This window comes from Pteronotus mesoamericanus, unplaced genomic scaffold (genome assembly GCF_021234165.1).
Source record: "Pteronotus mesoamericanus isolate MK-2021 breed Mesoamerican mustached bat unplaced genomic scaffold, CSHL_Meso_final contig_657, whole genome shotgun sequence".
Lineage (NCBI taxonomy): Eukaryota > Metazoa > Chordata > Mammalia > Chiroptera > Mormoopidae > Pteronotus > Pteronotus mesoamericanus.
The window spans coordinates 6823985-6849773 of NW_026555229.1; the positions used below are offsets into that span (position 1 = coordinate 6823985).

Below are 25789 nucleotides of genomic sequence, written 5' to 3' on the forward strand. Positions count from 1 at the left end.
TAGAGGAGCGGAGACCTGCACTGACCCTCAGGTCAAATCCAGAGGGGAGGGGAGGGGAGGGGGCAGTCTGGTGGGAGGAACAGGACAGGTAGGGGGTGGGAGTACAGGCGGCTCAACGCAGTAATGCTCACGACACTTCATGGTGGGGATATTTCCAGATGAAAGCGAGGCAGGCACTCACCTCCCACGTCACTGTCCTCCACCTACCCCATCACAGAGCAGAGCACAGGGACGTGAGGCTGCGGCCACAGAGTCCTGAACAGAAGGTGGCTCGGTGAGGGGGGAGAGAAGATGCCAAGTGGTATTTTCAAACACGACTGTAAAAGATGCAAATGGTGGGTGAGATGTGGCTACACAGGGTGAGGCGTAGGAAGACGGACGGAGGTGATGGGGGGCAGGTGATCAGAGCTTGTGAAAGAAGAACAGAGACGAGGAAGTGTGAACCTCTAAGAAACACACTAGGAAGGTTAGAGTCTCGTAAATGGGCCCCTGGAGAAATGCCCAGGGTAACAAAGAGAGCATTTCCCCAGATGTTCCGGGCAAAAGCAACAGTAAGAAAGAGGCACGTTGAAAGCACTGCAAGGGCTGTGCTGTGAGGCTGACTCCAGGGGAAGGGGGTCTGCTGGCCTCCTGTCAGAAGGGGCGTGGTCAGACTGGAGAGCACTGGCCAGGAGGAGGGCGGCAAACAGACCCAGGGCAGAGGCGGCGGGAGCATCCATGGGCCCCTCCGCGAGCTCTCATCAGCGGGCCGTACGAAAAGGTCTGGAGGGCCAGACCTGGGAGACACAGATAGGGAGCAAGGCCAGAGGACACAGAACGGACAAAGGTTCCAGCTTTCAAGAAGGTGAATTCCAGAGTACAGACCAGCAACCTCTATACTGGTCCTGATCAAGGGCTAGCTACGTGGGTTCCCTGGGGAGGGGTGCAGAGCCCGGAAAGCAGCGAGTTAGCAAGACTGTGCTGTGCAGAAAGACTCCAGGAAGGAAGGGACCAAGCCACACTGGATGCTGATAAGGAGTGAACGGTTGGCGGGTCTGGGATGTGTGTCAGAGCTGAGCCATCCAGGCCTTGGCCTCCCAGGATCCCCCTGGGGCCGCAGGCTGCACCGACAGATTCACAGCCGATGATGGCTGACCACATCCAAAGAGGGTGTGACGACTCACTGGTTACAACGTAGAGCAGGAGTTCTACTGGGAACCTGGCCTGGTGGATGTTTTAATCAGTCCCAGGATGAGGACAGCGGTGCCATGCAGTGACGCCATCTCATTTAGCAAAAGATGTGCCAGGATCAGGAGCCAGAATAGAAGGTCTAAACAGATGGTAATGACAGGTCAACTCTAACAATGAAAAGCAGTAAATGGAGAGACGAAAGGACGTGGCTTAGTATAGGTATCTTCTAACTTACTGTCCAAACTTTCCAGAATAAATGGGGGTTGCCAAAATACTAGGTACCAACTGGGCATGTCCCGGGCAATTGCGTGGTAGGAATCACCCTATCTGGCAGCAAGGACGAGAAGGTTCCTGGAGCTTGGGGGACTGTAAGTCCAGCAGGTTGTCCCAAGTCTATGAAATCTTAGGCTGCTCCAGGAAACACCTGCAGTGGGTGACTTACCCAAGGTACCTGGTTCAGAAGGGGCAGCATCAGGGTTACAGCCCAGGTCTGACTCCTGGTACAACAGCCACACAGCTTCCCTTAAAAATGACTCCAGCTGTTTGTACCTTTGCAGAAAGAGACCAACACTGCCTGCTCATGCTATTAGGTTCACCAAATTCCCATCTGACAGATGAGTTGGGAAACCAGTTCCTTCACCTGCTTCTCCTCCATCCGTTAGTGTCTACAAAGCAGACCCGATTCCCCCCACCTGCCCACCCCTTCAGGAGCAGGGGGCAGACAGGTGGGTTTGGGCACTCTCTCCAGGCTGCCTCTCCCTAACCCTCTCCGAGCCTACGAGGCAGGGCGAGGCAGCGGCATCCAGGCTGACAGTTTTCTGGCACGGTATGTTCCCCAAGAGCTTTGCCAGGAGAGAGTGACTTTGGATCAGCATTTCTCAGACCTCAGCTATTTCCACACCGCGCACGACTTTTGCCATATCCTTGAACAATGTACACTGCGGTTCACATAGTAAATACATATTTAAAGCAATCCACTTTTTTTTCTTAACTCCCAGAAAATAATTTGTTTAGGAAACTCCAGACTGCCACCATGAATCAACAGCCAGGACCACTGGTCCCGACCATAAAATTATGGAGAACAAAGCAGCGTAGCCAATTTGAGCTGCGCAGCAGAAGAGGCCGTGCCTGGAGGCGGCTCCCGCTTTGCTGCAAAAGGAGGTTTATTAGAGAGGGATCAGAGGTGGGCGACCATCAGATTGAAATAACTCAAAAGGCTTAGAAGAGAACTATAACAGGGCAAGCTTTTTGCACTGTGTATTGCAAAAGTATTTAACAGTGCTTCTCTGTGCCATCTAAAGTCACCCATATACCATGGTGCTGCATGGGCCACGTTTTTAGGTAACCAACCTTGGACTGGAATGATACTTGCCCATTCAAAGTGGTTAAAGAAACAGGCTGAAATGTGCCCATGAGTGAGATGACAACATCAAACAGTGTACACTAACCAGGCTGTGGAGGGAAGTCACAGAGGAAAGCACACAGCAATGTGTCTGGTGCCTTCTAGTTCCAGCCTGGAGAAAAGAGCTCAAGGGACCCTCGATAGCTGTGACCAGTCATTTGAAATACACAGGGTTGGCCTTTCTCTTTTAACCAGCTTACTCCAGTGCCTAAGAAGGACACATGTATGAGTTTGGTATATTTTTTTCCTGTTTCTTTCTTTGCTAAAAACAGAGGCTTCTTGGCCCAGAATCAAGTGGGTTGCAACGGGATGCCTTAGGCTGACAACCATCCCCTCCCTTCCAGCTGAGTTCAGCCCCTCTTCAATTGGGGCAAAAATAAAACGGGGGCAATTTCAACTTTAAAGACCATCTCCATAAACAAAACAAACCCACCCCACAATTTGTCTAGGGCATTCCTCCCTCCAAAACCCTCCTTATTTAATTCCTGGGGAATTTTAAATAGAGGCCTTGCAAAATCCTGCACCGCCTGACGTCAACGGCGCTCTGACAACGTGGATTCTTCCAGGCGGTGTGGGGAACAGCCACCACGGCCACTGATGCTTTTCCAGGCTCCTTTCCCACTTGGAATTTGGGAGCCGCTGGCGTCACCCTCGGAGACTGTGGGATCAGGAGGGTCATCTGGAATGTCCTCTAACTGTGTTTCCCAAATCTAAAGCATCAGAGAGTGCCAGATATCCACAGAGCACCTGTACTACTGTTTTTATTTTTTTAAAAATATCTTAAATACCTTCGTATTTCAAAAAGACATTTTCATAGGCTATACTAACTGGAAAATCAGAATCTTTTTGGCATAAGTAGAAGATAACTAGAAAAATACACACACTGCAACAACAATGCTATGCACTTCTGACATGATAGTAAGGCAAATATCCTCTAGTGAGACACTAAAGCTGGGGCCAGATTTTCTCTAGGTCAAACAAACGAAAAACATCAGCAAGTGTTAGCAACACGAGAGCCCCAAGTGGAGACTGTCTTCAAGATCCTGCCTGGAGTGAAAGAGAATTAAAAGGGAATAACCTTCTCACGATGGGATTCAAGGTCATTTGGTGCTGTGCTCACCACACATTTGTATGACCCACTCCATGGGAAAACACTGATCTTGCAGAAGGAGTCTTGGGTTAACAATATGCATGCAGCTCCAGAGCGCAAATCCAAGCTTGTCACTGGCAAGCGTTGAGGTCTTTGGCACACCATGGACCCTTCTGAAACTCGGTGTCTTCTGAAAAATGGAAACAAAGCCACCTGCCCTGCTTGCCCCTACGGAATTACTCTAAGCTATAGTAGATGGGAAAAATCCTTTGAAAAGTCCCCGGGTTATAGGTAGATGGACCTAGATGGGTTATTGTTCTAAGCAATTTCAGAAATGTGACAGCCTCCTAACTTCCCCTGTATGCACCTTACTGCCCAGACTGGATGGTAGCCCATCCTGTGTTTTAGAGAAAAGAAAATGAATATGCCACTTGACAGCTTACAGTTAACTTTCCCAATAGTCACGTGGGTTTCAAAATATTATCCACATTTGATATGGGAACTGAGGAACAAAATGGCCACATACTGGCTACTTGGTGGCAGAGTGGGATTTGAACACAGCTTTTCATGGGGTCTGGGTGCGGGGATGCCCTCTATCTTGCTTTTGGTCCAAACGAGCAGGGCTCAGAAGCCCCCAAATGTGATGGACTCTCAGATGCATCAATATGCCCAAGCCTCAACTTTCAAAGCCGCCTTTGCAAAGGTCCTGTGACTTCCCCAGCTGGGATTCTGCCCTTGTGCTTCCCCAGCACCTGGACCTCAGGTCTGGGTTAGCTGCTGCCCCCAGCTTGACCAGGAGCTCTCTGAGGACAAAGGCCAAGTCTTGCTCACCTTGGCATCCTGTCTGGCCCCCTGCCTGGCTCAGTGTTTCGGATAAAGAAGAGGCTCAGGGAGCAGCTGCTGAAAATGAAACGCACTGACTGAAGAGCACAAGGTTTCCGCCTCCTCCTCCCCTGGCTTCTCCACCCACTCCCCAGTCCCTCCTGCCCCTGTCTCTCGAGTCCAGTTGCAGGGGTCAGTGTGGGGCCAGTGCTGGACATTCCCTCCAGCTCCCTCCACTCTGGCCCTGGGGCTCCTGCCCTGCTGGAATCCAGTGCGGCTCTCCAGCCCTTAGGCAGCATTCCCTCCTCTAGTCCCCCAGATGCAGGAGGCTCCTCTGACTCACCGCTCACCTAGGGGGTCTGTGCACAGGGCCCAGAGGCCTGGGCAGTTTTGTGTTCATTGCGTAACTTGCTGGAGATCACCCAGGAAGCTGTACTCCCATCCGCGAGCTCTGTCTGCTCGTACACCTGACTGGGCCATTTTCATGTGGGCCTCTCCCCTCATAGGAATGGAAAGGCCAAGCTCAGGAAGGTCCCCCAGGCTAAGCCCAGGGACAAGCCCGCACCCTGGGTGGGGCTCTCAGAGGAATGCAGAGGGACTGGCGGCCCCTCCCCACGCTCATCCAAAGCAGCCTTACCAGCCACAGACCTCCTCCGGGGCTCCTGGTGCCCTGGCTCTGCTGACCCATGGGCAGCCCCAGAGACCTGCTGCCCCCAACCCTCAGAGGGTGGGTGGGGACAGAACTACGCCAAAAACAGTTTTCCCATCACAGCGCCCCACTCATGGCCTAGGGGCCTGTGGAAATGACCCAGGAGCTGCAGAGCCTGTGAGGAGGGGCTCTCTGGGCCTGGGCTTTCTCGTCTCGTAAAACAGACGCCACACTGCTTGTGCTTTACAGGGCAGTGCTGGTGACTGCAGGGAAAAGGGGGTGTGGCTTGCGGCCTGATACATCCCTCCCTTGCCTTTCCCATCATTTCAGTATTAAAAGTCTCTGGAAAACAGCAAATGGCCTCGCCTGAGCCCTGGCTCCCCAGGCCCTGAAATAACCATCCTCAAGCCCCCATTGGGTGGGGGTGGTTTAGGCACAGGTGCTCTCTCTGAGCTTTTCCTGCCCTGTGTCTCCTGCCTCTGGACACCATCTTGTCTTCCTAGTTCCTAGCTGCTGATCTAGTGCAGATCCCATCCCAGTCCAAGGAGAAAAGGTCACAACACAGACCAGACCCAAAGGCCTCACTCTAGACTTGCCACAGTTACAGCAGTTGGTCAGGCAATATGACTGACACCCATGAACACCAATCAGTGGTGGAGCTCTGTCTATCTCTACCCTATCAATCTCTGGTGCCTAGCGCCCCCAACACACAAAGTAAAGGAGTCTGCAGAGAGTAACCGCCCTGGCTCAAAACACATCAGCAGCTGCTGTCAGGTCAGAAGCAAGTAACTACCTCCTTCCCTCGGACATGGTCAGCTCCGTGGAGATCAAGCCTTCCTTTTTTGGCTCTGTGCCCCTGTGCTTAGCTCACAGCAAGAGACAAAGGGAGGGGACTGAATGAATGCCTGATCTCCAGCTCCTGAGTACACACTTGCTTGTTTGCTTGGTTTGCTTTTCTCCACTCTGAACGAGGTCCAGCCTTTGATCAACACCCCACTATGACCAGCAGGAAGATCCTGGTACATGACGTCAGAGAGATGGGGCGGGAAGCCGGGAAGTCACTGGTCTTGCCTGTCCCCTACATACCCGCCTCCTAGCCTCCATGGGGTCATCCCACCATGGCTTAGCCCTTGGGAGGAGACACTCCATTCTAGAAGTGGTTGTAAGGTGGGGAGGCCTGAAGAGAGTAAGACGACAGACATCTGGGAGTCGAGGTGGGCCGTGACCGGCCCAAGGCACCCCAGCTGAGTTCTAGACAGGCCACCACTTTGCTCCCCACGAAGTGAGCAGTTGCCACTGGCTCCAGTTTCCCAGCTCTGGCCTTGTCCATTAGATGCATCTCCATCCCTACTCTGTCTGGTCTCTGGATCAGAGTTCCATCCAGGCTCTGACTCCATCCAGGGCTCCCAACCCTGAAACCACTTCTAGAATGAAGCTTCTCCCACCACAGGCCCTGTGGTGGTGAGCTGACCCCACAGGGGCCGAGAGACAGGGATACGGAAGGCAGGCTAGGTCCGTGGGGCCCAGAGTCCTCCTCCCAGCTGCCCCATCAGTGCTGACAAGTTGCTCTGGCCCCATCAAAAGGGGGGGCCTTCTAAGGCCAAAGAGGTGGGTGAATTTGTGCCTGGCTGTGTAGTGAGGCTGGGACACAGTGCTGGGCTCAGAAGCAGAAGATGGAGTTAAACAGTCATGAGGGAGGCACTGAGGCAGGAGCTCTGGATGCTCAGTTTTGCCATGCAAAGCCCTGACGATGAGGCCAACGTCCTTCCTGTCCTCCAAGGAACCGTCAAAAATCCCTGCTTTGTTGGCAAGGAGAGCTAGGCGTTCGCCAGCCCTGGTCCTGCTCCCATTACCAGGGCCAGGGGGATGTACGCCCCTCACGGGATCAGTGCTCTGGGGAGCAGCGCTACTTATGCCCAAGCATGAAGGAGCTGACCTGATGCGCCTAGGGGACGCTGGTTGAGGTGGAGGAGGGCGGTGAGAAGCCGGGCTCCCAGGGCTGTGCTGGGGTTAAGAGGGGTGAGAGACCCATTATTTTTTCATTTTCAAGGGCGGTCAGTCTGCTCCAATGTGCTGAGCCAGTTTCATTATATCCCCACTTGACCTCTCCCCTCCCTCCCGCCCCCACAGTACTAAGTACATGGCAAACACACACGCACAGAAATGCCAGCTTAAATATGTAGAAGGGTCAGGACACTTGGTTGGTGGGCAAGATGGAGGTGAGGAGGCAGGTAGACAAGAAAGACTCTGGGAAAATGGGCTTCTCCCCTTTACTTCAAGGAGGAATGGGGACAGCAAGTAGGCCAGGCAACCCCCGCAACAATCCCAGTGGAGGTTGATGGAATCCTCCCATTCTGGGCCTTTGAGACCCCTTGCTGGCTTGAGTTTTGGCCTCTCTTTAAGCCCCAGATCTATTGCTTTCACAGATCCTATTGAACTTGAGAAGGATAGAGGAGGAGGGGCAAGGGAAACTGCATTCTTCCTCAGCAAAGCCAAAAGTCTAAAGTAATACTTCTGGTTGAAACTGATCTCAGCCTGTTTGTGATTACGGCCCCTTGCTTGCTTTCTGGCAGGACGTCCCTGGAACCCCACAGCACAGCTAACGGGGAGAGACACCCTTGCTCACTCGGATAATCTTGTCCTCGTCTGACATGACCAGAAACGTCCGTCAGCCTCTCTGCTTTCAGCAGTTTTCCAGGGCAACTCTTCAAAACATTACTTTATTTTAAAAAGGGGGGAACAAGCCACCCCCAACCCCCACCATGAAATTCCACAACACTAATCATATTCCTTCTGTTACCAGCACCAACCTAGACAACACAGCAGCACAAGTAGTCCCATTGGCTGATGCAAATTGAAGGAGAGAGGAGGGCTGGGGATTGGACTATCTTCTTCTTTTGCCTACACCCCTCCCTTTTATTAGGGGAGAACACATACATACACATACACACATACACACACACACCCCCACCCACCCACCCCCCTCTTCTGCTGCCATAGCCCAGAAGTGGCTTAGTAAAGCTCAAGACTATTTCTCAGTTGCTCTTTCTCCGGAAATTTAATCTGCAAAGCATTTGGCCTCACAAAACCCATTCCAAAGGTGTTCAGGAGCCCACGAGCCCTGTGATCATCATTACAAACCCAGGGACGTTTGCAGCCAGTGACCCATTTGGCTGCTCGGGAGAGCCGGCTGAAGGCTTGCCAACATGGTCAAATTCCCCTTGCCTGCTCCCTCTAAGCTGAAACTGGCTTTTTCTCAGAGCCCCAGAGGTGAGAGGGGATCTTAGGAGCTCCAGAACCACAAAGATGAAAGGCCTGCTTCTTACCCGGCCAAGAGCACGAGGCACGGGGGAGCATGGTATCTGGAAAGCAGCCGCGGTCCCTGTCTTCACTGTTAATCACACCTCCGTTTTACAGGTGACGAAAGCTGATGCTCAGAGAGGTGAAGCGGCTTTCCTAAGGTCACCTGGTTAGTGGGTGGCTGAGCCTGGAACCTAGACTGACCTCGATTCCCTTAAAATCCTGGCATTCCTTCCATGAAGGCACACGGTCACTTGGCCTGTTGAGATGGCACCCTGAGCCCTGTGCCAAGTGGCAATCCCTCGGCCCAATGCCTTGGGCAAGAACTGGGTGGCTGGGACCGGCGGAGAGCCTCCCAGAGCACAGGGAGGTCACTTGGCCGGGCCCGGGTCTGGGCGAAGCCTGCAGCCAACACTGCAGGGTCTGGGGCAGGACTGGAGACCCAGGTCTTGCAGTGGGTGCATCCTGATGGCAGCAGCTCAAAATCCTGCCACAAGCAAAAGACTGGGGAGGGGCCACGATGAACAGAGAGAAGGCTGCAGCCTGGAGGGGGTGTCCATTAGAAGTACAGACAATCCTCTCTTCTCCTGCTGCCCTAGATGCCAATGGGAAAGAAGACTAAGGGGAAGAAACAGGAGGCTGAGAAGGTGGGGAACCCCCTGTTCAAGAAGAGGTCCAAGGATTTTTGCGTTGGACAGGACATCTAGACCAAAAGGGACCTCACCCACTTTGTCAAATGGCCCCACTACATTCAGCTGCAGCAGCAAAGGGCTATTTTCTATAAATGTCTGTATAAGTGCCTCCTGCCATTGACCAGGTCACCCAGGCCTTGGACCCCAAACAGCTACGCAACTGCTCAAGCTGGCCTACAAGGACAGACCAGGGACAAAGCAAGAGAAGCAGCAGAAAGTGCTAGCCCGGGCTGAGAAAAAGGCTGGCGGCAATGGGGATGTCCCCACCAAGAGGCCACCTGTCCTTCGAGCAGGGGTTAACACGTCCCCACCTGGTGGAGAACAAGAAGTCCCAGCTGGTAGCCACCGCACACAATGTGGATCCCGTCGAGCGGGCTGCCCTCCTGCCGGCCCCGTGTGGGCCTCGGGGGCTCCCCACCACATCGCCAAGGGAAAGCCAGAGCCGTCTGGTCCACGGGACGACCTGCACCGCCGCCTCCTTCGCTCAGGTTGACTCGGAAGGCCAAGGGGCTCCGGCCCAGCTGGTGGGAGCCCTCCGGACCAATTACAACGACAGATGTGATGCGATCCGCCGCCACCGGGGCGGCAATGTCCTGGGTCCCAAGTCAGTGGCTCACATCGCCAAGCTGGAAAAGGCCAAGGCTAAGGAACTGGCCACCAAGCTGGGCTGAGTGTACACTGTGGAGATTTCTGTACTTAAAAGTAATAAAACTTCTCCTTAAAACAAAAAAAGAAAGCACAGACAATAAATGAGAAAGACAGAGTGTCCAGAAACACCAGGACTGGAGGTCTGGCCAACCTCAACAGCGACCTCACTACCTTCCTGGGGGAAGGGACGAACAAAAGGGGTCCGGAGGCGGAACCTCTGGTCTGGGGCTAGACACACAGCCAGCCCGTGGGCCAGCCTCCCCCTGGCCCCGAGAAGTGGTGTTGCTAAACAGGGGAGTCTGCTTTCTCAGGTCGGAGCCTCTGAAGGTGACCTTACGGGGGTGGGGGGGGGAGTCTCCATGTATGAAAAAAGGAGTCTGTCTGAACAATATGCAGGAAGCGCCTCCAAGTCTGGGGCCTGCCTCTGCGCTGCCTGTCTCTAGGCTCCAGCTTTAGTGCCAGGCTGAGGGGCCCAGGGCTGGGGAGCTGAGCAGTCTGCTCACCTCTCCGCCTCACCTGGGCGGGGGCTGGGCCTCAGTCAGCCAAGTAATCTGGGGCACACCCAGCCCTACACAGGGGGGCACTGAGGCTTCAGCAGCCCTCCGACGGCCACCTCTGCACCAACGGCTGGCAGCTGGATGACAGCGGGCAAGTGGCGTCACTCTTCCAGGCCCTGCTCTTCCTCTGACAAAGACGTGGTTCAGGCGGATGCTCAGCAATGTCTCCCTCCGCTTGGCAAGCAAGGGCAGGGACTCTCCTCTCCTTCACCTGACATTTGAGGCCCTTCGAGGCCCTTGGACCTAGCCCTCCAGCCTGTTCACTGCTGGGTGAACGTCTTCACTCAGGCAGCCGCCGGCCTTGTTGCCCGATCACGCTCATTCATGCCACCCTCCACACCTCTGCATGTGTCGTTCCCATTTGCTCAGCTTGGAGCAGCTTCCTCCCTTAGCTCCTTCCTTGTTCAAGGCCCACCTTTTCCAGAAGACTTCCCTGACCACCCGCCCAGCCCAGCAACACCGTGCTTTCTGCCTCACACGTAGTAGGTGCACTGTGCAAATGACTGACTCACTGCATCTGGGCCTTTATCCTGCAGGCAAGAGAGCGTGCTGGAATGCCATCACCCCAGTGATGCAAAGACAGGGACAGTGGTTTTTTGGTCAATGACTGCACCCCAGTGCACGCACTAGATGCTCCGTGTTTGTCGACTGTATGAGCAGACCGCCTCCTATAGAAGCAGATGCTGTGTGTACGACCTCACTCAGACAGGCTGAGGCTGCTGAGAGACGCGGTGGAGGGGGAAGGAGGCAGGACGGCAGCTCCTCCTTGGGCCCTGTGGGGTTGGGAGCGCAGCCAGGACAGGTCTGATTATTTGGACCAAGGGGGAGGCAGAGTGAGCTGGGGACCGGAGCACCACGGCCCAGGCACAGCCCAGGCTCTGCCCTCACACCCTCAGCCCCGCTGCCAGGGCCCTGGTGAGCAGATCTCTGGGGAGACCGCGAGTGCCCTTGACCATCTGGTTATCAGGTTTGGACCTGGCAGAGAGGAATGCTGGAACACTCACGCAACTCTTCTGCAGGAAACTGAGTCAGCAGCCTCCCCTCGGCCTTTGTGCTACTTCAGCCGGGTTTCAGCAGGACTGACCTCTACTCTCCTGGGGAACCAATGAATGAGAACACTCTTGGATTTAGCTTTCCAAAGAAGTCAAATCCACAAGGAAGAGGTTTCCACACATCAGGATTTCCAAATGCTGGACAGACAGTCTGCGTTGGAAGCCCAGGCCCCGCCTCCTGGCTGTGCGACCTGGAGGCCCAGTCACTTAAACCACCTTGGGCTTCCACTTCTGCCTCGGAAAGACGGCATATGACATCTTCCCTTCCTCTTACCAACGTGTTTTATAAACCAGTTTCATATCTTGTAAAACAAAATATTCTGATTTGGAGAGAGGTCAACTTGAGAAAAGTCTCAAATCCCTTACTCTTTGGCAGGAGCAGGCACTCCCCAGGTGGCCCCAACCTCTCCAGCAACCCGCCGGCAGGAGTCTAAGGAAACAGACATGCCGACTTCAGGCCACTGTGCCTAGAACGTTCCCTCGCACACAGGGTGCTGGGACGCGGTGATCCAAGGGTGGGCTGTGGCAATGCCGATGGGCCAGATATAGCAGGAGAGAAGGATCTGCTATCATCACACACCAGTCTCACATCCACTCGTGGTTCGCTCTCTTTATGGCCAGTCCTTGGCAGGCTCCCTCCCTGAGTTTGGCTCTCTCTTGCCTCCCGTGGTGCCTGGGCCACTTCCCCATAATCCAGTCCAATAAAAGCTTACGGGAGGCAAATGCATTTTTGCATGAGCCTGAGAGGTGCCTACGGAGGGAAATGTAGAAGCTGGGGCTGAGGCAATTCAGTGAAACAAAAAACCCCAATAATTTCATAAAGCACACTTCAAACATACACAGAAATGAACATGAGGGTTACACGAGCCGGACGTTTCCCTCCGCTTACTGGGATGCGACAGCTCGGCTCCCAGGATGGGGAACCCCCGTGAACTCTGGCTCCCACCGGGCTTCTGGGGGCAACCGAGTTAACTGGGTTGGCCTGACCGTTCTCCTGCAGCGGCCAGGGAATGCAGGTCAGCCCGGGGAACGCAGAGGACGAGGCTATGGGCTCTGAGAAGGTGCTGACAGAGGTGAGGGCGGTTACCCTGGGTAACCCCGCTCCCTCCAGGGTCACTACTGAAAACCCAGCCGCTGAGGGGTGCCATACCACACGACTGCGGAATAGCCTGGGGACAGAACAAGAGGCAATTTCTCAACCTGAATTCCCCGATCCTGACAAATCGTACTCCCCAGAAAGTGCCGACTCCTGGGTGGAAATCTGTTATGTACAAGTAGAGGAAACCTTCTGGGGAGACCTGTCACTTCTACTGGGGACAAAGGCAATTGTAGGCATGTTGGGGGTGGGCAGGTCTCCAGTGATGTCTGCTGTCTGGGCACCTGAGCTAAGGTATGTCTGGGGAGCGGAGTACGGTCACCTCTTGACTCTCCTGTAAGACTCCCAGTGGTGTGTGCTGGCTGTCATACCTAGAACACTGTGCCTTGGCCTGGCCCCGCCTGGCCTCTCCTCCTTCTCTGCGCTCCCTCACCCCCACTCTTCCCCAGACCCGCTGCCCCCGTTCTCCCTCCATCCCCCAGACTCCATGCATCTCAGCTTTCCTGGCACCTCTTCAGAGAGGCCTTCCCTCGCCACATTCTATCCTCTCCTCCCCTGCTTACTTGCTGTCAGCACCTTGTTTATTTCCTGCATTGCATTCTCAAAATCTACCATTATTTTCCTGGTTCACTTGTGACTGGCTCTTCCTACAGGTGAGCCCTTGAGAGGGTGGGGTTTTGTTCAAAGGTCACTGGCACTTAGTCAACTACCGTAATGTGGATTCAGTAACAACTGATCACCTGGCCTTGCTGGGGTCCGAGCAGTGTGTGCTTCAACTGGTCCCCTGGTGTTCAGATCCAGAAAAGTGGCATTTTGGCGGTACCTGTGAACAGACTCAGTGCAAACGTGTCTGCCCCCCAAAAGAGAAGGCAGCCAGGTGTTGCCCTGGGTGGAGGCAGAGGCTGAGGCTGGGGTGAGCCCTCTGTCACTTCCACTGGATTTCCAAACACACCACTGCACCATATAAATATATTTTGCTCAGAAATGACTGTCCGAGGAAAATGGCCTTGGAGGAGCTTGGGACAGGATAGGTTCACAAAGCCAATGTGAAGTCAGAGTGACCGGCCACTCCACTCGCCCAAACGAAGTAGGTGGAGCCAAGGCAGAGGGAGTGCCCAGAGCCCACCGGCCCCCCAGCCACCTAGCAGCTGGCTCCAGGCAGGTGGCTGGCAGTGCTCAGTGCTGACAAGCCTTGGACGCCCCCTAACAACAGCCTGTGAGGATCCAGCTAAAGGAAAGAGCGATTCGCAGCCCCTGGACACATCTTCCCCTGCCTCCTTGCTTTGGCAGCTGGGATGGCACACTCCAAAGCACCACTATTCTCAGGCCCTGGTCCTGCTCCCCTGCTTTCCACGGCCCCGTCCACCGCTTCTCAACGTCCACTTTCTCCATCAGCACACACCTGCTTGAGGCAACCATATATCTGCCTTGCCGTCTCAGCCCCAACAAGCCCAGCCCTCTACCTGGCTCTCCACTCACCTGGAGCTGAAATCCCCTCCCCTCTCTGCCTATCTCACCCTCCTCTCTCCAGGTCCCAGTGCAATGCCTCCACCTCCTCCGTGCTGCTTTCCCCGACTATGTCCACTTCTGCTTCTGGGTCTGTGCTCTGTGGCCCTTTCCCTTCCAGCCATCTCCGTGGAGTGGATGACAAGTACACACCGAAGACAGCCTTGGACCAGAATGGACTTTGGGATTGCTGATCAGGCTCATACAGCAGGAACACACATGTGTTCCACTTAGAGAAATGGTGCTGGAGACCAAAGCTTTCTGATGGCTGAACAGGACCTGGTGGGGGCCAGTCCTCCCATATCCACGTGGGGCTGGCTCACTGGAAGCAAACTCTTAAACGGCTGATGTGGAGTTGAGAGTGTTAGTTCACTTATCTGCAATGCAGCTTGCAATAAACCTGCCTTTCTGGAAACAGCCTATCCTGTCCTAATTGGAACATCTCTTCTGGAGTAGCTGGGCAGTCTGAATTAGGAGGCCCATAAACAAGCAAAAATACAGAAGATACACAAAAGTCCACCAAAGACAAAAGTCCACAGAGTGTGCAGAAGTACCTCAGCCTCACCTTACAGTCCATCCCGTCAGTACCCAGAATGCTCACAAGGTCTAAGTCCCACACAAGTAGGAACTTTATGTGGATATGCCCAATCCACACAAGGCCTTGGACAAAAGAGGTATTTGAGAATTGTGAAATGAATACTATGTGTAGTATATTTCTCCCTTACAAAAAGCCCATGTAGCCCCAGTTATAACAACATTCATGAAGATAAATATCTAAGTAACAGAAGAGATACATCCTCAATGTTAAGAAGATTCCAACTCATAAAATATGTAGCTGAAGAATGCATTGTCTTTTGACAACATAAAATAATCATTATGACATACAATTGAAAGCTTATTAGTTTGTCTAAGTGATAAAGGTATGTGTCACATAATAAATGGTTACATTATTTTTTTAAAGGCCACACAGTATGTATCACTCCCGCTTTACACGTAGGAGGAAACAGAAATTAAGTGATTCCAACTTATAGCACACAAACCTAGTGTTCAGACTCCTGATTCTTGGTTCTCTCCACTACACGCACAGTGACAAAACAGGCAAAATAGTTATAGCCATGTTTTGGGTACCTCACTTCCTCTATATCTCCTTTCTTTAAAACATGCCTTCCAACACACACTGTTGGAGAAGTTGGATAGGAAGCCATGTTTACACCCCGTGACACTTCTCCTGGACACAGCTGATTAAGCCAGGGCTGGACACCAGATCTAAGGTCTGTCAATCCATTGGCTGGCCAGGAACCAATAGAATTCAAACATCAAATTTCTAACGCAGAGAACCAGAGGTCATTGTCAATTGGTTATCTCCACTGAAAAGTCATACAGAGTCCAGTCCTGACAAACCAACAGCAGGAGAACAGGCTGGTGTTCTGAGCGAACATGAAGAGAAGGAAGACTGATGTGCAGTTAGAAGTTCAAAGCGAGGCTTTAAATTCACACGGTACCCGAGAGAGACAGAGGCAAGAGTAGCTGCTTTGGCTCTTATTGACTTCCTGGTTCCCAGTTCCCAGGCCCCTTGAGGCTGGGATGGACTTCCATGGGTTTGGTGAGATTTTCTTGTATCTTTTCAATAACCTTCAATAATCTTTTTAATAGTGAGCAAATCTGAGTGGATGTCTGTCCAAGGCTTAGTTTTCTCACCTGCACAATTTCTCCCCTGGATGGGCCAGGGGAGCTCAAAATCTCTTTCCAGCACAATGCTTTGATGTTTGACCCTATAGCTGGGTGTCTCCAAGGAAGCAGAAGGACTCCCCACGTTATCACGCTTGTGCCAGGAAAGAAGCAAAGACTCAGAGAAGGAAAGCTGCAGCAGGAGAAGAATGAGCATCTGTTGACTCATATCCCCACATCCTTCCTTGGCCCCTAGTCCTGAGAGAGAAACAATCCCAGAACATTGCATGCAGCTTTGCTCAACACAGAAATCAGAGCAACTGGGACCTTGCCATCAGCACTCTGCCAGAACTTAAACCAGATTAGGTCTGGCCCTGGCTGGGCACTCAGTTGGTTAGAGCGCCGTCCTGATATGCCAAGGCTGTGGGTTTGATCCCCAGTCAGGGCACATACAAGAATTAACCAATGCATGTAATAATAAGTGGAACAACAAATCGATGTTTCTACCCCTTCTCTCTTCCTCTCTCTCAAATCAATAAAATAAAAAAATAGACCAGGTTGTGCCTGCTGGAAGGTGGAGCCAATGTGGTCTTCGAGCCATAAGAATGTCCCACAAAGGAAGCATCTCAGACACCACTGTTTATGTCAAGAGGAGAGGGGTTTCCAAAGACAAGACTGCAATGGTGGATGCGTGCCTGCTGGCTGGCAAAACTAACAAAACTACTGAATCTTTCTGCTAATTTGTCTCTGCTGATCGATGGAGAAAAAGAAGCCTTTCCTGGCTGGGCCCCAGGCCCACTGCTTGATCAAAAAACACTTTCCCCAAAGCCACTCAGGTCTCACCTGGACTGTCTGTGACTTCTGTCCACCTATGTTCCCTAGAAGAGGCTTGTGCTCAGTGCCGAGTATACGTCCTCCTCCACTAATCCCCTCAGCTCTCCCCAAGTTCAAAGAAACGATTAACAACACGAATTCCCACTACCTACGAGCACCATGCTGGAAGGAGGGACACACAGGCATCCTTCTGCCATGACGTTCCTGGGAGCCGTGCCAGCCCTTGTCTCGCCCTGACCTGCAGCATCAGTGGCTCAGGGATGATCCTACCGAGGGTCAGCCCACTCTCGCCCTCCCCCCACATCCTCTGCAGAGGGGGAGACCTCAGCTGTAGGACTCTAGGAAAATGATTTAACCTTTTAGCCTGTTGCTTTAGCCACAAAATGGTTAAAGTGCCTTCTACTTCATGGGGTCTTTTTCCATGATTGCAATAAAATGATACATGTGAAGTGCGTGGCCCAAAACCTGGTTTTTACTGTTTACTGACTCTCGGTTGTCTTCCAGGCACATCTCTCTTGAGACCAATAAGATTACAGAGTGCTGGCAAAGTCACAGCTCCGAACTGCTTGGTGGCGAAAGTCCCAGGCAGAGGGCTCTGATGAGCAGGTGAAGTCACAGGTGGCTGGATTCCTCTATTTACACTGTGCTCAAGGGACATCCAGCCCAGGGGAAAAGGGACACAGGCAGAGTCCTGGCTCCCAGTGGGCAAGGCGAGGCCCTGGGTGGGTGGGTGGGCAGGACTAGGGCAAGCTAGAACTGCTGTCCCAACAATTCGGGTGGAAATGGCTCAACACACCCACCAAGTCCCAAGGTCAAAGGCATCACAATTGGGTCTTTGTTTCAGAGTTCAAAAGCCTCACTCACCACTCCTTCCAAAGCCAGCTTGCAGGATGCACAACACACCTCCCCTCCCCCACCGACAGACGCCCAGCTTCCTTGAGCTGGGAAACCACCCACCCAAGGACCTGTAGTTTGGCCCTCTTCCTTTCTCCCCTCCACCCACTTTAGTTTCTCTGGTTCAGCTGGTTGCACAGTCCAGGCCTCCTAGTTTTTGATGGCAACAGATAATGTGGGTTTGCACAGTGAACACAGCACTGCATGGCCCCTGTGCAAACATCTGCTGCTGAGCACCGTCTTCACCAAGGGTAAAGGCACAAAACTCCCAGAGGAGTGGAAAAGCCATATTCCAGAAGGCTCTCCCCACCTGACACCAGCCATGGAGTTCAGACCTGGGATAGGGCTCAGACAGAGAGGCCATCTTCTCCAGGCCCTGCTTCCCAGCAGCCACCCGATTATCTCCAATTTACAGAAGGGACAACTGAGGCCCAGAGGGACTAAGAGACTCGAAACCACCTCACCAGTAGGGGGTGGGCAGAATCCTGCTTCCCGGGACGGCAGCTCCCTCAGAGGGTCCGTGCGCCAGACTGGGCTGCTCTGGGGAGTCAAGCCGCCCGAACCCCCTCAAATGCCATCTGGACTCCTCAGGAGAGGAGGTCCCTCCAGGCCTTCTCCAGGCTTAATATGGAACCCTCACTTTGTCAGCACTCTTCCCCCTCTACTCCTGGGCAGGACTCCCTGTGTTGCCAGGGCCCTGGAGATGGGATGGGAAGGCAGAGGACGCACCCGTCCCTGGGAATCGGGGAGTCTCCTGTAGAGCAGGCTGACTTCCTTTTGTTTGGGGTTTCATCTTGAGCCTTCCTGGCCAGTGGCTGGTACCCATTCCTCCTGCTGCTCCAAGGCAGTGAGGTGGCAGAAGGGTCCCTAAGCCAGAACTCAACTTCTGAGCAGACTTAACCTTATACGGAGAAGTGGGCCCGCCTTTCTTTGGAGCAAGCTCCAAAACAAACATCTCTCCCTCCTCAGCTGGTGTCTCCGATTCCACCAGTTACAGATCCCCTCCTTTGGGTGGTTAGGGTTTCCAGAGCCAGGTCCCTGTGACAATGCAACTTCCTTGGAGAGGCCGGGTGGGGCACGGGGGCGGGGCACGGGGGTGGTGGGGAGGCAGGACTAGTACTGGGACAAAAGCTGAAGGCAAACTGTGCAGAAAGGAGACCCGTGTGGGCACCTGGGGCGAAGGGCCCAGGCCTTAGGCCAGGGACATGGCCGGGGGCCACTGGCGGTGACTCCTGGCACAAAGGCAGAGCCTGACCTCTCTGCGAAGAGCGGGCTTCAAAGGCCCCAAACCCAGGAGGGCGAGGAGTCAGGTCTCTGTTGGCCTCACAGCCGAAGCGCCCCTCCCCCAGGGGGCCTGCTGGGACTGACTTAGCAGCCCTACAGCTACTGGCTGCCCACAAGCAGAGGAATCAGGGGCCCAGGAACATTACTGTTCTGTCCTGTCTTTGACCTCAGATGACTCACTCCCCCTTACATTTTCTGTGTGTCAGTTAATCCACAGAATGGGTACAGTCATCCTTTGGTCGGCCTTGCTTTCACAGCTCAACATGTTGGAAGGGAAACGAGCGGGACGGAAAAAGGAGAACAGGCCCCTCCCCCGGGAGAATCCTCCAAACCCAGCCCAGAGAGGCTCCTGGGCATGGGCCTTCCCTCGCAGCAAACCGAAACCAAAACAGAGCCAACTCAAGCCAGCACACTCCGGGCAAGCTGCTGGTGAGTGTCCTGGGCCAGAGGTGTCGCAGCCCTGCCGGGGGCCATGCGGGCCTGCACCTCACACTGGCCTCCTTCTCCACCTACGGAGACTCCTGCGTCCAAGGCACCGAGGGCTTGGGTCCACTGGGCAAGGACCTGGGAACCAGCAGCCTTCCGGACGGCCCCAGTCAAGACAAAGCCTCAGCTCCCAATGATAGGGCGGCGGCTGCAGGACCCTCCCTGGCCCCAGGACCTGGCCTCATCCCCCTGTCTGGGCCCTCTTCCCAGGTCCTGGCAGCCTTCAGCTCAGCAGGAGGCAGTCAGCTCACTGCTCAGACACCAGCCAACCCCCACAGGCCTGGCCTTTCCCCAGACAACACGCCAGGGGCCCAAGGACCCTGGACCTCACAGTGACGTCATGGCCTGCCTTCCCCCAATCCTGCCTGGACCCTGGCTTCTTCTATGACCCGAAGGGGGAAGCTGCTGCATGGTATCCCTGAGCTGGGAGCTACCTTCCGCAGGGGCCTCAGAGGACACGGGGACCCTGAGCGTGGGCTGGACAGTGACACCCATGCCGCCACCCCGGCCTTGCATTAACACAAGCTGGTTAATCACCCCGAGCGGAGGAGACATTCTTCCACCACCAGGCAAACTGCTGGCCTGCAGCCCAAACCAACAGGGGAAACTTCAGCCTCCTCAGCCCTCTCCCTGCCAGATGGAAATAACGTATAGCTGCAGAGGTGGGGGGAGGAGGAAGGGAACAAAAACCAGCCGTCCATCCAAGGAGCAGGGCTGGAGCCCCGAGTGGCCGGCCGGGACACTCACCGCTTTCGTTCTTCTCAATGACATCCACCACCTCCCCGGCCTGGAGGCTCAGCTCCGAGTTCTCCTGCTTCTTATAGTTGGACACCACCACGTACTGTTCCAGGATCATGGGCTCGGCGCTGGTGTCGGCACCTGGCGAGGGCAGAAAGCACGCGGTGAGCCAGCGGCCAGCCATGGCCCCGCGGCCGGGGCGCCCCCTGTCCATCGGCCTCGGGGGAGGCTGCTCTGTCGCCAGCGCCGCTCCGAGGGGCTGCCTGCAGCCAGGTCTCGCAGCTCGCTGGGCCCCAAGGACAGGCCATATAGCAAGGCCCCGCACCGGCCCGCTGCACCGCGGGGGCCGGGGGACATGGGGAGCCAGGGGACAGAGGGAGGGTGCGAGCAGGAGAGAGAGAGACAGACGAGGCCAAGGAAACTCAGAGGGAAAGCCTGCTGCTGCGAAGAGTTAGTCACAGCCCAGCACGAGGGAGGCAGAGGAGAGGCCTGGGTCGGACGCGGTCTCTCCAGACCCCTTGGTGACAGGGGTGTGAGGGGAGGGCTGCGGGTGGGCGGCCCATGAGGGCTGAGGCCAGAGCAGCGGAGAGAGAGAAAGGGAAGGCAAGGAGGAGGGTTCCTGCCTCTCCCCCAGCCCCTGTAAACCCAGAGAAAGAGAGTCAGCAGTCCTCCCCTCAGGAGGGAGAGGGAGAGGGAGAGAACGGGAGAGACCGTCTCCGCAGCCTGGGCCCAGGCGAGAAGTCAAGAAGGTTTGAGGCCGCCAATCACTGGGGTTTACTCGCAACCCTTAAATAGAAACACATGAGACCCATCGAATGAGGAGCCGGGGGTGGAGGCAGGGGAGGGGGAGGAGGGCCGAGACTGTTTACTTGAAACCCAAGAAGAAAGCCAGCGGCAGGCCAGCCCAGCTCGCACCCCCCCTCCTGCAACTTTTCCTCAAGTTCGGCTCCTTGCCTGCCTCTCAGGCTCAGCAGGGTGCTGCCACCGAGCCGGGGCCTGGCACTCTCTGGCCAGCCTCGGGCCGGCTCTCCCGGGCCCGCTTCTAGAGGGGGTCCTGGTCCAGCCTGGCTGCTGCCCACTGGCCACAGGGAGACTGAGTCAGTCTCCCTCTGCCTATAAGCATTGGGGCGTGCGGTCAGGCTCCTAGAAGCCTCCAGCCGCCTTTTTCTGGTGGTTTCATGGAACTTGAGGGGTCAAAAGGTGGGGCTTAGCAGGAGGGCAGGCTCCCAAGGAGCAAGCAACTGCTCTGTCCTCCTCAGCCATGGGACCAGTGCAACATCCACTAAGTAAGCACCGAACTAGAAGGTGGACAGACTGGATGCCCACCTCAGCTCACTGGCTGTGTGGCACTGAACATGCCGCTTAAACCTCTCTTTGCCTCACTATTACTATCACCATCATGAGGGTGGAGGTGGGAAAAAAACACCAAAGACGTTACGTGCTCTGCAAGGAGCTCAAAGGATCCACAAACCAGAGACCCACCGGTTACCTCCCATAGGAGGCCCTCCCAGACCAAAAGGAACCCCTAGTACCCTTCTCAAACTCTGTGTCTCCCGCTCTATACCCCTGCCAATCTCCTGGAAGCTGCGGGCTTCCGTCTGGCTACAGAAACAGTCAGAGGGTCCCCAGGCTCCGCACGGCCCCCTTGGCACTCCAGCCTGCAGCCACACTCCCTATATACGCTTGAGTCAAACTTGGCCACTGCTCTGTGCCAGGCACGGACACCGTCCCATGTTATCCTAACAACCTCCTTAGCTTCCCATCGCACAAAAGACCACTCAGAGGCCCAGAGAAGCCAAGAGAATGGTCCCGGCTCCCAGAGCTGCTCAGGAGAGAACCAGATTCACGGTGTTTTAGGTTCAAGCCCATCTCTTTGGGTTACAGAACTGCCTCTGCTTTCTGTTTTCAGGCATCCCATCCTTCCAGCACAGGGATCCTCAACTTGGTCCCACAAAACTGCGTGAGGAGCCTTTAAAGAGTACAGATGCCTGGGCCCTACGCCTAGAGATCCAGATTCAATTGGTCTGGGGTGTTTTTTAGATACCCTACCTTCTCCCATGGTTCTTATTTACAGCCCGGGGGGAGACGCACTGCTTAGATCTTTGGGCCTTTCCATGGCCGAGGATCCACCCAACCCAGGGCAGGGGGCAACCAACGGGAACGAAACCTGCTGACCCTGGCAGTTGTCTCCCACCAGGTGTGGCTGCTGCAACCCCAGCTCAGCCCTGCGGAGACCCTGGAGAGACTCCATCCCTGCGGAGGCCTGCCACATGGATGTGCACACGCAGGGCCCCAGGCAGCCCCTCCAAAGCCAGGATTGTGTTTCAGGCAGAAATGCAGCCCACAGCTGGGCAGCAGGGCCAGCCTGGCTCTGCGCTCAGACATGGCCAGCCCCTGCCCCCGCCCCTGCCAGCAGGACAGACGCAGCAGCGCTGGACAGAGTGCTGACAGAGACTGCTGCTGGGGAACATCAGCGCTCCTGGCTAACAGCACTTCCTAAGTACACCCAGCCTGACAAGGAGCTCCCTCCCTTTCCATTTTATGGGAAAGGAAAACTCAAGACACAAACAGAAGAGGAGTTCCCCAGCAGCAGGTTTGAGAGCTTTCAAACCCTGAGAGCCCCCGGATTACACCGAGAATCAGCCGCAAGCCTCATTAGTGCCCCACTTGCAGGCGGCACTGTGCCAAGTGCCAACTGCATCATCTCGCTGCCTGGTTTGTTCTTCACAACAACCCTATGTGGTAGGTCTTGTTACAGCCCCATTTCACACACAGGCAGACTGAGGCTGGTGAGAGTAAGTGATTTTCCTAAGATCACGTGGCTGGGATTGAACCCAAGCCCACCTGACACTGGAGCTTGTGTTTGGGATCTCTGCACTGTGCCCGGCCCACAGAGAACTCCTGATCCTGGTTTCCAAGGGGCCCTACTTCATCCTGTCCCCAGACACCTGGCACACAGTTGGTGCTTAAGAAAGACTGGAACGTGGGTTCCTTTTTGACTCTTGCCACGTCTATTGACCAGACCACAGTGCCCACTTAGGTGATTGGCATTCAGTAGGTGTTTGTGAAATGAATGAACAGGCAGACAGATTACTGAAGTGACTTAATGGTTTCTTTGGAGTCACACAGATAAACCAGGCAGAGCCTCACTTCCGAAATTTGGGAAAATGAGACCACTAAACTGTGGAAGGGAGAAAGAGGAGATGGGAAACGGAGGCATGGAGGAGCGAGGTCCAGGAGCTGCCAGAGAGGACAAGCAGGGGTGCTGGGGAATGGAGAGACATCAGCTCATTTCAATCCAAGCCAAGGAAACCTGAGACAAGATTTCAAAGAGGGGAAAAATCTACACACTCCTTTCCCCCAGCCCCTTGGAACGTTGGCCTGAGCTTTCTGAAGACTGACTCTCTGGGACACAGGTAGAAAAGTTAAAGAAATGTCCTCCAGGCATTGCAGAGCACAGAAGACGGGCGGTGGCACTTCTTGGAGGCTGCTCCAAGGCTGGGGGATGCCTTGGACACGCAGACACTGCCCTCCCCTCCCCTCCCCTCCCCTCCCCTCCCCCAGCGCATGCCGGCTCCCAGCTTGCTCACTCTGGCATCTGCCTCCTAGGGTGTTGCCCGCCCAGGGCTGCCCTGGTGGGTGTGAGCTGGGAGCAGGTATCCGGATGAGAAACCACTCGGGCGGGCCGGTGGGTGACGTCATCCCTCCCAGGCTGGATCCCCTCCCAGCCAAGGCCTGGAAAATTAGGGGCTGAAGGAGTTGGCCCCAGGGAGGAGGGGAATGGAGGGAGACTCCTGTCTTCAGATGGAAAGGGCCTGGCAGAGGCATGGAGAAGGGGTGGGCCCTTCTGGGGAGGAGAGCTACTCCCGGTTGGAAGGGGGCTTTGTAAGGGTCTCCTCCAGGGATGGGCCCTTGTGCCTTCCTTGGGGGCTCTGGCGGCTCCCTGCGCTCTGCCCCACCCTTGCCTCCCACCTGCACTCCTCCAGCCACCACCGGGATGGGTCCCTGGCTCCCGCCCGACCTTGGCTGCCAACTTCAATTTCTAAATGAGGCTTTTGCCAAGTCAGTCCCCTGCTCCGACACCTTCAGTGGGTCCCCGTGGCCTATAGACTAAGGGCCAGATTCAAGTCTTTCTTGACAATCTGAGCTCCCCAAGTTCCCTGTCACACCACCCTTCTACTCCAGGCCAACGTGCATCATTCACCACGTGTGCCTCGGGCGTCACCTCGCCAGCCACACCGTGCTCCGCAGGTGGTTCTTCCCGAGCCGTGGCTGGAGCTGCCCCTCTTCCTGGCATACCTCCCTTTTCCACCAACCCCCATTTCCCCCACTATCTCTGCCCTCCAGAAGTTGCCTGATCCCTCTAGCCATACTGCCGCTCCTGCCCTGTCCTGAAGTTTCAGGGGGGCCCAACCAGAGCACATGCTTCAGCCAAGAGTCTCCCAGAAGAGAGTAGATACCCCAGGACCGGTGCCAGAGGACACGGCACTGGACACAACAACTGCCAGAGACTCATGACACAAAAGCGTAAGACTGTTGTCTGAGGGTCCGAGGTCCAGCCCTGCATTGGCCCCGCCAGCCCTGGGGCCCCGAGGAGGTCACTTAACCCCAGTGAGTTTTAGCTTCCTCATCTGTAAACAGGCACAGTAACAGCGCCTGCTGTCTCACAGGGTTGTTGCGAGCGTGGTAGGAGGTGACAGCGTTAACGCCCTATGTAAACCGTAAACAAGGTTTATGAAGCCAATTGCAGGGGACATGTGGGGAGCAAGCAGGAGGGGTTAGGTTCCTCTGCAGCCTCAGAACCAGCAGGCACCGCAGGGCAAGGGCCGCGGCCGCCAGGAGTGAGTGGCCAAGCTGTGTCACTGGAGCAGGACCCTCTCAGATCCCACCTCCTGGCAGGCAGTGGGCACTTGCCCTCCAGAGAGCCAGGTGACAGCCCCCAGGCCCACTCTGTAAGGGAGGTGGATACCAGATGAAGCAACCCGAAGACCCTCACCTTCAAGGATCCCAGCATCAACCCCTACCTCTGAGTTTTCTGTCTCATCCAACACTCCAACATCTCAGGTGGGGAAACCAAGGCCCAGAGAGACCTAGCAACTCAGCCGAGACTCCGAGTCTGGCTGGTTTCCCTGGGGCCCACCACTGCCTCCCCTCAGCCTCTCGCTCCCAGCAGCAGGGCCCCTCCTGAGAAGCCACGCCCTGGGGCGGCCCCGGCCGCAGGCTCCCCACACTCTCTGTGACTGTCCCCCCACACCCTGGGCATCCCACCAAGGGCCCTCCTGTCCCTCACAACTGGTTCCCCCCAGGCCGGATGCAGCCTGCCGGCTTCTCCACAGGCCCTTGGGCGGCCAGGCTATACGTTTGGTGAATAAAATGTATTGTTGTGGGCCAAGTGGGCTCTGGCTCACTGGCTCGAGGAGAGGGGAAAAAGGGACAGGAGCCCAGTTATTAGCTCAGGCTCAGGCCCTCGTCACAGGCAACACCAGAAGGATGACTACAAGGGGCTTGGGACCAGCAAGGGGTCTTCCTGACTGCAGCCTGCCCTGGTCTGCCCTCTCAGGATGCCCACCTCCTAGTCCCTGTCCACAGCTGCGGTCGGGAGGGCCCTCAGCCTGGGGCTCTGACCCCTGGGGCTGGCCCAGCTCCCTCTGGCCTCTGACCCTTCTGCCTTGTTCCCTAGTCTCCAAGGCTGGACTCCCGCTCTCAGGTTTGAGCTGGGGAAATGGGAAAGCGGTGTCAGGTAGCACCCTCAGAAATAGAAGGGCTCCTAGAAAAGCCTTCTGGAAACCCCATCCTCTGCCTGCCACTATCTCCCTCTAGCAGCCCAGAGCCCTGCTGTTCGGGTTTTTCTGCAACTGTCCAGAAAGATCAAGGACTAAAGACAAGGCCCTGACCCGTGGC

At 55.3% G+C, this 25789-nt stretch overlaps 1 protein-coding gene and 1 pseudogene across 2 annotated transcripts in view; one reads left to right on the forward strand and one right to left on the reverse strand.

Moving 5' to 3' along the window:
* Nucleotides 1–25789, reverse strand: part of SH3PXD2A (SH3 and PX domains 2A) — a 217733-nt gene that overhangs the window by 30958 nt on the left and 160986 nt on the right. For both annotated transcript variants that reach the window (XM_054581459.1, XM_054581458.1), the window contains one exon: nucleotides 19898–20029. In XM_054581459.1, the coding sequence (XP_054437434.1) occupies nucleotides 19898–20029 (132 nt within the window). The remainder of the gene's footprint in view (nucleotides 1–19897; nucleotides 20030–25789) is intronic.
* Nucleotides 9033–9796, forward strand: LOC129077024 (60S ribosomal protein L7a-like; annotated as a pseudogene).